Below are 13499 nucleotides of genomic sequence, written 5' to 3' on the forward strand. Positions count from 1 at the left end.
AAGTAAACTACAGAAAAGAAAATGTTAAGAAAATCATAAGTAAAATACATTCACAGTACCACAGTTTATAAAAAGAAATTCAGGAATAGGTGGACCCACACAGTTCAAACCTGTGTTGTTCAAGGATCAACTGCACATGTGTGTGTGTTTCTTACTGACCGATTAAATAAAGTGATCTTTAAATGTGGGCCACAACCCAGTGTTTACAGAATCAGACCTCTGGATACGCTATGCAGTACAAAGTTGTAGGCACTCTCATAATTTGAAACATCTCTGCCAACTGCTTTTGTCTCACGTCATGCACTTCCTTTACGTACCTGCTCCCTGAAAACAGTTGGGTTTCTGAGTTTTAAAAAGAGAGTTTAACAGAGTTACAGATTATCAAAGCTCATCTTGGGCTCTCTTCTTCCCTCTTCTTACGCTCTCCCTAGATAGTGACACCTACCCCGATGGCTTTAAATATGATCTCAACATAAAGCATATCACCATCACACCTAATTTGAGTGTTTCCTAAATATACGTCTTAAGCATATTATATAAAGTAACTCATTTATAATTCTTACAAAATTCCTGAGTTGGACACTATTATTATCCTCCTTAAAAATGAGGAACTAAGGCACAGAGAGATTATATGTCTTGACCAAGGTCACAATGATGCCCAAATTTGCACCAGGCCATCTGGTGTCAGAGCCCCTACTCTCAACTGCTATACTCTAATGCCAATGTTCTATATATGTATGTTCCTCTGTATGAAAGGTCTCATTTTTATGATCATTTGAACTTTATTGATTCTGGAACCATGACAGATGAGCTACCCACTTGTGAAGACCTGAACATCGGTTAGAATATCGACAGAGTCAGTGAAAAAGCAGAATTGCTTTCCTAAGATATTTTAAAGGTAGACGTATTAATTTAAATGTTAAATTTCTTAAATCATATCACCTGTTTCATTTAGATTCACAAAAAAAAAAATAACTGTATGCTTAAAAAATACTTCATCACTTACCTTTGATATCTCTATGAACAATCATATTACTGTGCAAATAGTGTACACCCTCCAGAATCTGACGGGTGTATTTCCTAGTCACATTCTCAGTAAGAGCTCCATATGCTTTTAGTTGGTCCTTAATTGAACCCTAAAAGGGGAAAAAACAAAAAAACAAAAAAAACTATGGTATGGTTTGAAATGAAAACCACTATTAAATATTTTTAAAAGGATCTTTAGTTCATGACTAGGAGGCCTTAGTTGGAGAGTACATTAAGGACATTATATGCCATCTAATTAACATAAATTCTACTACATTTCCTGACTCAAACCCTGGAAGAGTATGGTCACAGCTGAAAGAAGCCTTTTAACAGTATTTTTTGACTGATGCCCTTGTTTCCATGACTATGTTGGTTCTAACGATCTACTGTTCTTGCAATTGTGTTTTTTAGAATCTTCCTTTTTTGGGAGGGCAGGGTGCCTGGCTAACTCAGTTGGTTAAGCTTCTGACTCTTGATTTCAGCTCAAGTCATGATCTCACAGTCTGCTGGATTGAGCCCTGCATTGGGCTCTGCACTCACTGTGCAGAACCTCTTGGGATTCTCTCTCTCCCTTTCTCTCTGTTCCTCCCCCAATCATGCTCTAAATTAAAAACAATCAATCAATCAATCAATCAATCTTGCACTCTTTGCCCTGAATATACTTTTGTTTTTCTTACTTGCTCTTTTCTATATGCTCTACTTGAATCTTATTTGTTTGATAGCTGCTAATTTACTTCTCAGGAGAAAGAATGGGTAAGTTTTTCTTTTGTATACATACTCAACATTCTAGTTCAAAATATGTGAAAATATACTAAAGAAGAATTTCAAATTTTCTTATATGTTTTTTAAAGCAAGATGAGGTGCCATTTCTGAGAATGCTGAATCACTGAGGTGAGACACTGGCACTTGAATTCTGAAAAAGCTTCCCTACTGATTGATTCCAATGTGCAAATTTGATGACTAATCACCACTTTAAAAGATAGGAATAAAATGTTTCTTGAAGGATAAAATCTATTCTATATCCAAATGTTTCTGCCTTTCCTTGAGTTTTGGCCAATGGTATACTTTGCCATAGGAAAATAGATTCTTAGACTTTACAGGTTTAACCATTTGCTTGTTTCCACTATTCATCAACAACATCTGGGGGGACCGCAAGATGCAATTCTGCTGACCCAAATTTGCAAACACATTTGTGGAAAGCCTTAGGCAGCCAAGTACCTATACCTACAAGTCAACGTGGCTTTTTGTTCAGTCTACTTATTGTGTCTCTACTTGTAGTAATACCCAAAATAACATAGCTAGAACTGAGCTGTCCAAATAATAAGCCCCCAAATTACTTGTAGGCTGCAAACAAGTGACGGACTTACGGCTCTTCTGGGCCTTGGGCAGCTGGGCCAGTAGCCTATAGCTGCTAACAGCTCCATCAGTGTAGTCTATTTACTCCTGTGTACCAAAAACACAGTTATCTTCTTCGATGTGTACAAGTGGAATGAGTTGCAAAGTACTGTGAGTTAAAAACTGTGTGTGTGTGTGTGTGTGTGTGTGCACGCACGTGTGTGTAACAGAGAAATCAACTGCTAGCTGCTAGTCCAGATACTGAGAATAAAGTTATGGTTCTATTCCAAAAGCAGTTCTAGATCAACTAAGAAACAGAAGGCTACATTTGGGAAAACTGAAAAATGGGATGACAATCTTGGCAAAGTGTGAATTGAGGACACAAAGAGATCATCATGGCAAATTTGATGAGAGAATTATATAGCATCTTTCACAAACTTGGAGATTCAGTTAAGTCTAATAAAATCATATATGTCGAGCCCATTATATGCCATGGGCTTGGCATATGTGTAATTCATTTAAGATTGCTGATGAACTATGATTAATTTGGTAACATGATTTCACTGACAACCTATACTTTGAAGAGACAGCTGCCCTTACAAAACCAAATGAAGTTAATGAGAAGCAGAATCTAACACCTCTTCCTGAATGGTCCTGGTTTAGTCTTAAGATTGCTAAACATATAAGGATCACCTGTCTCCACTTGCGATGTAAATCAGTCCCAGCCAATTAAATGGTTAATTTAAAGTTTATCTATTCTGAGAGAGTGCTCACAAACACATGTGTTGGGGAGGGGCAGAGAGTCTGCACTGTCGTGCAGAGCCGGACTTGGAGCTCAAGCTCAGGAACCATAAGATCATGACCTAAGCCGAAATCAAGAGTCGGATGCTCAACCAGCTGAGCCACCCAAGAGCCCCAACCATTTAATCTTATCTTCAACAATCAGGACCTCTATTCATGCTTATTCAGAATTATTTTCTATTTCCAATTTAAATACTTATTATACAAACAGCAATCAAAATGTGAATAAAAGAGAAAAATCTATCACAATTCCAACATGACACATTTTCATTTTTTAAGTTTCTCCTATCCTTGTCCAAATACAGGTACTTTTAAAACACCATCATCATTATTAAAAAGTATTTTATATTCTTTTTCTCTCTCTTACTGTAAGTACTTCCTCCAACTTTGCAACATAGCCTTCACAATTTTAACATATTCTCTTGACAGCACCATAGTAATTTAATTCTACCGTGGGCACTCATTTTCCATCACAGACAATACTAAAATAAATATACACAACTTTTTCCTTCTTTTGGATTACTTCTGTAGAATGAATTTCTGTGAAATTACCAGTCCAAAAGTCTTCAAAGTCTTGAAGATTTCTATGGCATTTAAATACATCCCACCAATTTGTTTTCCAAAGGAACTAAAAAAAAACCCAACTAATTTATACTATCAACAGAATCTTTGAAAATACAAAGTAGCAATGAGTAACAACAGTGTCTCTATAAACAATTATTCATGATGATAAGAAAGTAAAGTTTACTGCTGCTCTTGTGAAACAGGATGATTAAAACCATTACTATCAGATACTGGTCAACAGTTTTACTGATCCATAAGCTCAAACTGTAAATTTGTACATTAAACATATACACTTTTAATAAACAATCCACTTAGAGACCCATAAATCAAATGTTTTTCCTAATATATATTACCTGTTAAAGTACACGAAAGCATGTGTTTAAAAAAACTTTTAAAATGTTTATTCATTTTTGAGAGAGACAGAGACAGAACACAAGCAGGGGAGGGGCAAAGAGAGAAGGAGATACAGAATCCAAAGCAGGTTCCAGGCTCTGAGCTGTCAGCCCAGAGCCCAACACGGGGCTCAAACCCATGAACTCTGAGATCATTACCTGAGCCAAAGTCAGACACTGAACTAACTGAGCCACCCAGGCGCCCTGAATGCATGTATTTTTAAAAGAGTAAATGTACCACCATCTTGAAAAACATTAATATTAAAATGTGCCCTACAACCCTACAAATATTAAAAATTACATACAAGGAATAACAGTTTGCAAGTCACATTTTGCAATTTCTATTGAAACTACTGACTCAGGCAATGATTACCAATCCATGTTAAAAACATTAGGTAGATGACTGAAAAGGAACTGGATGTTATTTTTATTTTTATTTTTTAGTTTATTTATCTTGAGAGAGCACATGAGCATGAGTGGGGTAGGGACAGAGAAAGGGAGAGAGAGAGAGAATCCCCAAGCAGGCTCTGCACAGGCACTGAGGAGCCCCACATGAGACTTGCACTCACCAATTGTGAGATCATGACCTGAGCTGAAACCAAGAGTTGGACAGTCAACTGACTGAACCACCCAGGCACCCCAGGAACTGGATATTCTTATGCACCATTGCTAATAGCTCAGGTTACTTTCTGGTCTTCAGGAATAAACAAAATCTTACACCAGAGAAATATGGATGTCAATCATCCTAATCTAACACTCAATCTTAGCATCATTAATAGAGGAACAACCAGAAATTGTAGGTCTCCTAATGGGATGCAACATGAAATGCACAGTATCATCTATGATGCATTCTAATAAAAAATGCCACATCTTAAACCTAATTTAGATATTAAATCTAACTTACAGGAAATAAGAAGATAAAGGAACAAATTAAACACCACTATGCGGATGCTGTCAACAGAGCACCTAGTCTCTTTGTCAAACCTATGCCATGTAAAAATGTTCTAGATTAAAAAAGAAGTAAGGGGCATAACAGTTCAATGTAATGTGCAGTCCTGGGCTGGATCCTGGTTTGTATAAACCAGCTATTATGGTTATTTTAAGATCATTTAGGGAAATCTGAGTGTGGACTGCTATGGCATGTAAACCTATTTTAGTATACCTCAACACTGTCTAAAAAAATGAGTTAATAAATGAAAACAAAATAAAATTACATTACCCAGCAATAATTTAAAACTTTCAAAATTTTCTAAAGTAGTTTAACATATTATAATCAAAGTTTTAGTTTTTCTTTCCTCATTGAAGACTTGAAAGAGAATATGTTTATTTTCAAAAGACGTACTAACTTACCCCTGGCATATATTCCATAAATATGGAAAGGGTTTTTTCCTGGGGATCCCTCAAACAGCCATAATACTGAACAATTCGCTCATGCAGCAAGTTTTTCAACAACTGAATTTCACACTCAAGTGCATTTACTTCCTGAAAGACAAAACTCACTGTTAAGTCTTTACAGCATTGCTAGTGAAAGCAAAACATTCGAACTTCATGGACCATCAAGGTGATTTCATTCTGAAATTTTTACTTCCCAAGGAATAAACATTTTAAAGTCTCTAAACAGTAATAGACCTTGAAGGTATACTAAAGCAACACTAAATCCGATCGGGAATATAACTGAGTACTAAAGAGAAAAAAAATTCACACTACAAGGCAGATAAATTATTGATTTGTTTCACAAATAATTTGTATTAAGGGAAAACAAAATATTCTATTGCGTTACATTTATTTAGTAAAAATGCTTCTTATAAATGTGACAAAGTAGCTTGCAGTGATTCTTACCTTGCTGGTCTCAGGGCTATCAGGGTCAAACTGAACTTGCTTAACAGCCAATTCTCTTCCTGTATCGACATCATAACAGAGGTAGACCCTGCCAAATGCTCCCTGGCCAAGAAGTTTGCCCAATCTCCAGTTGGTTGGAGCACGAGGTGCTAAAAAAGAATATTTTCTTAAAATGGAATACCCAGATGGCACACAAATGGTTAAGGACTAAATGAGTAAACTGCATTAGTGACATCCTTAATTGAGTATGTGTGGATATAAGGGAAAATCATTGTCATCCAAATTCATAATGATCATCTTTGAAAATTTTTCTCCTCAATTTTCTAAGATTGTAAACCCAAACAAGGTTCATATATCCCCATGCCTTATGTTTTCCAAACAGATTATTTTTCCCTCAATTAAAAATATAATAGTATCTTTCACTCAATCTAAGGTACTGTGGACTGTCAAATGCACCATTCCTAAGCTTTATTGCAGCAATATTTGTAATTAGTCTTCCACCTGCTTACGATGTAGAAAGCTGGAGAGAGTATCACTCTCATTCTAACAAGAGAAAATCCTGAGAGCAGCAAGCAGCTGGAGCAGGAGCAAGGGTGGGAATACTACAGAAGATTAAAGATAAGAAGGACAGCAGACCTTCCTTCAATAAGTATACAAGTCAGAAGACAATGGAAAAAAATAGCTTTAAAGTGCTAAAAGGAAAAAAACTGTCCAGCATCCTGTATCAAAAAAAAAAAAAAAAAAAAAGAAAGAGAAATATATATATATATATATCTCTCAAATATATATATATATATATATATCTCAGAAATAAAGGAGAGAAAAGACCTTTTTCAAACAAACTCTGAAAGAATTCATTGCCAGCAGACTTACATTACAAGAATGGTTTAAAGCAATTCTTCAGGCAGAAGGAATATGATATCCAACAGAATCTGGAATCTATATAACCTACAGTCTACAAAATCCTGGATTTACAGAAATAAAGTGATGGATATATGAAAGATATTCTTCTCTTATTTTTTATCAATTCAAAAACAATAGCTGTCTAAAGGACAAATAGCAACAATGTAGTGTAAAGTCACAGATGTAAAAGTAAAATATGACAACACTAGAACAAAAGGGATGAATGTGAAATATTCAAATGCTGCTGCAATAAATACCTTTGAGCACAAATCTTGGTATGCACTGCTTATGTGATAAAGTCCAAATATTCCACAATCTGGCCTTAGTTACCATTCTAGTCCTTTTCCTACTGTTTCAAGTAAGATACCCTTCACTTTAGCCAAAAATGAACTATTCCCCATTCTCAGAGCATGCCATGACCTCCTACACATATCACCTTCCGAGCTAGTGAATTCCTACTCACATTCAAGATCTAGATTAAGTACTATACAATAATCATTTCTCCACACAACATTCTCCCCATTAGACTACATTTTAGAGATCATATTTGGAATCTCAGTTGGGTACTCAACAAGGATATGTGGAATGAACGAATAAATGACAGACTGGTAACAATCTTACTAACTAGAGAGAAGGAAAGAATCAACTAAAGTAATTAGCAGTAACACTGTAGTTACACCTTATATTCCAACCACTTTTAGAAATACCCTTTATACCTTTTTTTGGGAAGTTGGGTCTCACCCTGAGGACTCGTTTGGTATTTATTCCTTTTAATATTGTAAAGTTCTGCAAAGGTTCTGCTAAACATTCACTGTGCCGATTTCTTTTACTTACAACGGCTGGGTGGGCTGATGTCCATTACAGTCAAAGTAGGATTGTCTATGTCACTTCCCCTTCTTCTTACTCGACTATCATCATATTCTGGGGTAAAGATACTGCTTCCACTACTAGTGCTTAAAGAGTGATCAGTAGGACTGAAACTCACAGGAGACCGGAAGCTGGTCCCCTGGGTCCTTCTAGCTCTTGGAAAAGTTTTACGACCTACAAAATCAAAACAGGATTACCTTACAACTTTTATTCATATGCTGTAATTCAAAGTATTTAAAATTTGTAACATGAGGAATAGAAGTCTGTCCTGTGAGTAGGCTAAGAAACTAAAATAGCAATGATTATTTGATTACATTTTTAACTTTTGTTTTTAATGTTTATTTTTGGGGGGGAGAGAGAGAGAGAGAGAGAGCGAGCACGTGCGCACAAGCAGGGGAGGGGCAGAGAGAGAGGGAGACACAGAATCCAAAGCAGACTCCAGGCTCTGAAGGCTCTAAGCAGTCAGCACAGAGCCCAATGTGGAGCTCGAACCCATGAACTGGGAGATCATGACCTCAGCTGAAGTCAGATGCTTAACTGACTGAGCCACCCAGGTGCCCCTTGTTTACATGTTTGAAACTTAAGAGTAGTATTTTTTTTTTTAAGTTCAAGGAAATAGCCTTTTGAACAATGAATCATTAAGTAAAAAATGAAAATCAAGAGAAAAGGGGGGGAAAAAGCAGAAATGAGAAAAGTGGGGCAAAAACAGGATCTGAATACAAATTCAATGTCTTTTGTAAAAACACACCCCCCCCCACATTCATAAAATCACTGCACTCTCTCATTTCTGGATAAAAAAAAAAAACGTACTTTATTCTCATTTCCAATTATAAGAACAAAAGTTAGAAAATTTAGTAGGATTTTTTTTCTTTGAAAAGGACAATGCAAGTATGAATTCCATCATCGAGGAATAATTTTCTAGTTAATATCAATTTTTTCTAAGTTTATTTATTTTGACATAGTATGTGTGCATGTATGAGTGGGGGAGGGGCAGAGAGAGGGAGAGACAATCCCAAGCAGGCTCTGTGCTGTCAGCATGCAGCCTGACACAGGGCTTGATCCCACAAACCATGAGATCATGACCTGAGCCGAAACTAAGAGAGTCGGACGCTTAACCAACTGAGCCACCCAGGCACCCCCAATATCATTTTTTAATTACAGTTTTTCTTTTAAGGGAAAGATAAGTACTATGTGGTAAGCTGGCATAAACCTGTTATTGTTTTAGTTACCTAATTTCTTTCAAAAATTGGGTTTTTTTTGTTGATGGGGGGTGGGAGGGAGGGGAGGGTAGGTGATGGGTATTGAGGAGGGCACCTTTTGGGATGAGCACTGGGTGTTGTATGGAAACCAATTTGACAATAAATTTCATATATTGGGGGGAAAAAACCAAAAATTGGGTTTTTTTAATGTTTATTTTGAGAGAGACAGAGAAAGAGAGACAGAGAGACAGAGAGACAGAATGGGGGAGGGGCAGAGACAGAGGGAGACACAGAATCCAAAGCAGGATCCAGTCTCTAGGCTCTGAGCTGTCAGCACAGAGCCTGAGGCGGGGCTCAAACTCATGAACCATGAGATCGTGACCTGAGCCAGTCAGCTGCTCAACTGAGTCACCCAGGTGCCCTTCAAAAATGGTTTTAAGCAGAAAAACTAAGTGATTCAGGAAAAAAATTATCTCTAATGGTTTAAATATGAGATTTTAAAAATGTGATTTTGATTTTGATTATTTTTGAGATTTTTAACAAGCTGTTCTTGTAGTCTAGTTACAGAAGCTTACCATCATTATAGTCTTGATGGTGATATGAAACATGATACCTTCTTGGGTATGTGCCTCCTTTTCCAAATTTCTCAAAGATAGGGTTGTCATAGTCTATTGAGACATAAGAAAGTTATGTGTTATAAAAAAGTCAAATATCTCTAATAATAAAAAACACATTTACACATTTTTATTCATTTAAAAAAAAAACAACTCCCCTCTCCCTCCCAGCCAAAGCATTGTTTAATGACACAAATATTTAAACATTTAGAATACGGAGAGTCTAACCTGAAAATTCCTGATGATTATCTGGGTAGCTCTGTGCCCTAGGCATTCGTGATTTTGGATAGCTCTCTCTAAAAACAGAAAATGTCATGTTAAATGAAGAGAAAGTATGTAAATAAGACATTTAAAATATCTTTATGCAATATCAGTATCTGCAAGTATGTGTGCAAATTATACATATATATGAGGTGTATATATATATATAAATGTATGAATAAAGGAGCTCACTCTGAAATGTCAGCATAACTGAAAAAGAGAGACTTCTTTTTAAACACTTACTTGGTGCAGGGAGGCAAAAGCCTAGCTTTAAAAATTAACTGATAGGGGAGCCTGGGTGGCTCAGTCAGTTGAGCGACCAACTTCGGCTCAGGTCATGATCTCATGGTTTGTGAGTTTGAGCCCCGCATCAGGCTCTGTGCTGACAGCTCAGAGCCTGGAGCCTGCTTCGGATTCTGTCTCTCTCTCTCTCTCTCTCTCTCTCTCTCTCTCTCTCTGCCCCTCCCCCATTCATGCTCTGTCTCTGTCTCAGAAATAAATAAACATAAAAAAATTTAAAAAATATATTAACCTATAGGGTATGGCAGTAAAAATGGTAAGTTTTGGAATTACAGATGTTGGCAAACACCTGTGTTTTAATCGTAGCTCTACCATTTAATCAGCAATTGCAATCTTGGCAAATCACCTTTCTGAGATTTTCCACATCCATAAAAATGAGATAATTTCCAACTCATCAATGGTGTGTACACATATTGCTTAGGACAGTGTCTTTCAAATATTAAATGCTCAATATATAGCTTCCACATTACTATTTTCCTGAATTTCTTAAATGTTTCAGATATCTATCTTGAGGTAGACATAGGCACAAAGGTTTTATTTATACAGGTAAAAGAAAATTAAATGTGCATTTCCATACAGTATTCATTATTATTTTCAGAATTTGCTTCTAAAAAGAAATCCCAGAGGAGATCAAATAGGTAAAGATTTTACAGACTGTGTGCTACAGGATGACTTTGCCTGCTACATATGAACACTCTTATTGAGACCAGAAGAGAAGGAGCACTTGTAACTAAAAATCCACAGTTGCAACTTCACCCAGCTTGTATTTCTGAACAGCCATTTCACACAAAAGAAATGTACACTACTTAAATTTTAAATGACAGCCAACATTCTGGGCCACAATTACCAAAAAAGTAAGTTATCTATAACCTGGTGCCAGAATGAACATAATCCTAAACAGGTGAAAACAACTCAAGAAACCTCCAAAACCAAAGGTATTAATGAGAAATTTGATAGAAGTTTCACCAACATAGTTTTGTAAGTAAATGTACATTCTAAGTTTGCATTTAGCTTCAAACACAGTTTTGGCAAGCAGAAATACTGATAATATTATAATCAGGTATCATTTTACCCAATAAAGATACTGAGCCCCATGAGGTTAAGGGATTTGTTCAAACTGAAAAAATTCATTTGGCCTAAGTATGGACGAGTATCAATTACATTCCTCTGACATGCTATATATATGCATATGTACCCACATACATTAAAAAATAAAAACTACAATCCATATTACCCATCCAGAGGACTATCAAGTGATGGACAACTTCCAGAGCCAGAATTTTCAGGGCTGCTTAAAGACAATGGGTCCAGCATCTAGAAAAATAAAGAGTTCCTCCATGATTCAATGTGTACAACCAGAAGTTACTGGGTTTTTAAACAGTTTTATTGAGATATAATTCATGTAACATAAAATTCACCTATTAAAAGTGTACAATTTAATGGTTTTCAGTATACTGAGAGTTGTGCAACCCTCACCACTGTCGCAGAACACTTTCAGTACCCACAAGAAGATCCCATATCCAACAGCAGTCACCTCTCCCCAGAGTTACTAACTTTTTAATATTTTAAATGTAGTGGTCCCTTGTAGGTAGGCTACAACTTCAAAATATCCTAAGGGAAAAATATTTTCTCTATAAGATTATTAGCTAAATAAATAAAAAAGCTAAAAGATTTCACATAATTTTGCTTACTGAACACTGACTAAAGCCCCACTCAAATTGAGAACAATGACATTGTGGCTGCTACATTATTAAAACATTTACAATGTTTTAAAAAGTTGACAAACCTCAGCTTCACAAAGTTAAATATCTTTAGTTTCACTATATCTTTCTTTTCTTCTTTTTAAATTTTTTTTATGTTTGTTTATTTTTGAGAGAGACAGAGCATGAGCAGGGGAGGAACAGAGAGAGAAGGAGACACAGAATCTGAAACAGGCTCCATCCAGGCTCTGAGCTGTCAGCACAGAGCCTGACACAGGGTTTGAACTCATGAACTGTGAGATTGTGACCTGAGCTGGAAGTCAGACACTTAACTAACTGAGCCACCCAGGCACCCTTCACTATATGTTTCAAATGTTAATTAAAAATCTGAATGTCAATCCCAGGATTACAAACAAATGCATTCATTTATTTATGGATGGGCAAAATAAGAAAACCAGCTTTATTCCAGCTTTGTTTATACATGAATGCACACAGGCACATGTAAGTTAGTGGGCATTATCCTATATTCTTTTACTATTTTGTTCACTTAAGGAAGACATGGGAGAAGAGGTCTCTCCCTCCCCCTCTCTCTCTCCCTCTCTGTCTCTCTGTCTCTCTCTGTCTCTCTCTCTCTCTTTCACACACACACACACACACACACACACACACACACACACACACACACAGATACCTGCCAAACCACACAAATCCTGACAACATCCCTTTAAGTGAAATGACAAACCACATCCAACTTTTGCTTACTTGGTCCATGCTCTCTGGAATGAATTCTCCTTCACTGTTGATACTGGTGAATGACCCATTCCGGGCAACCTGGTGTAATTCATCTGGAATGTATCCTGGGGGAGGGGAGCTTCTATCCCTACTAGTGGGACCTCAAAGGAAAAAAAGTTACATGATTTTATAAATATCAACTGGGAACTAATTTTTGTTTCAATTAAATATAAATACAGGATTTCAGTAACTACTGAAATCCAGTTTTTAAAACTTACAAGAACATTCATTTCTATAAATCTTCAAATGTTTTATACCTTTCTAAACTCCCACCCTATTATAATTATTAACCTCACTGTAATATTCATTTATTCTTATTAGATGGTATGTTCTTCTAACTGCTGACAACTGCGCTATGGGGCGGATAATAAAGATTTTTAGATGCCATTGCTTCTGAACTTCCAAGGGTCACTTGTACCTAGATATATGTTACCCTTTAACATAACTTATGGAAGGCATCATAATGTCGTGGAAAGAATGTGGACTTTATACCTCAGTTTAAAATCTCAGTTCTAGTTATTTACCAACTGTATTGTCTTTGGTAAAATTATCCAACCCCCACAAACCTGGTTCCTCATCTGTCAACATAAGACCAAATCCCTCCTCTCTTAGGGAACAGACTGGTGGTTGCCATAGGGGAGGTGGGCAGAGGGATGGGTGAAATAGGTGAAGAGGGTCAAGAGTACACTTATCTTCATGAGCACTAAGAAACACAGAGAACTGCTGAATCATTCTATCATACACCTGAAACTAACCTAACACTGTATGTTAATTATACTTGAATTTTAAAAATAGGTTAAAGAACTGAATAAAGCCAGCACTTAAGGTAAACAAAGAAAAAAAAAAAAAAAGACAAAATCCCTCCTCTGCAAGGGTGTTGTAATAAAATTATTCACACTGAGTATG

The 13499-nt window shown here is 36.4% G+C and overlaps 1 protein-coding gene across 1 annotated transcript in view; it reads right to left on the minus strand.

Moving 5' to 3' along the window:
* MAP3K2 (mitogen-activated protein kinase kinase kinase 2) overlaps positions 1–13499 on the minus strand; it is a 102574-nt gene that overhangs the window by 15283 nt on the left and 73792 nt on the right. Inside the window, exons 8-15 of the mRNA XM_049615774.1 lie at positions 12564–12694; positions 11336–11415; positions 9769–9836; positions 9502–9594; positions 7695–7901; positions 5958–6106; positions 5469–5600; positions 1007–1136 (exon numbers count right to left, since the gene is read on the minus strand). Coding sequence (XP_049471731.1) covers positions 1007–1136; positions 5469–5600; positions 5958–6106; positions 7695–7901; positions 9502–9594; positions 9769–9836; positions 11336–11415; positions 12564–12694 — 990 coding nt within the window. The remainder of the gene's footprint in view (positions 1–1006; positions 1137–5468; positions 5601–5957; positions 6107–7694; positions 7902–9501; positions 9595–9768; positions 9837–11335; positions 11416–12563; positions 12695–13499) is intronic.

The sequence above is a fragment of the Panthera uncia genome (assembly GCF_023721935.1).
Source record: "Panthera uncia isolate 11264 chromosome C1 unlocalized genomic scaffold, Puncia_PCG_1.0 HiC_scaffold_3, whole genome shotgun sequence".
In the NCBI taxonomy this organism is placed as follows: Eukaryota; Metazoa; Chordata; class Mammalia; order Carnivora; family Felidae; genus Panthera; species Panthera uncia.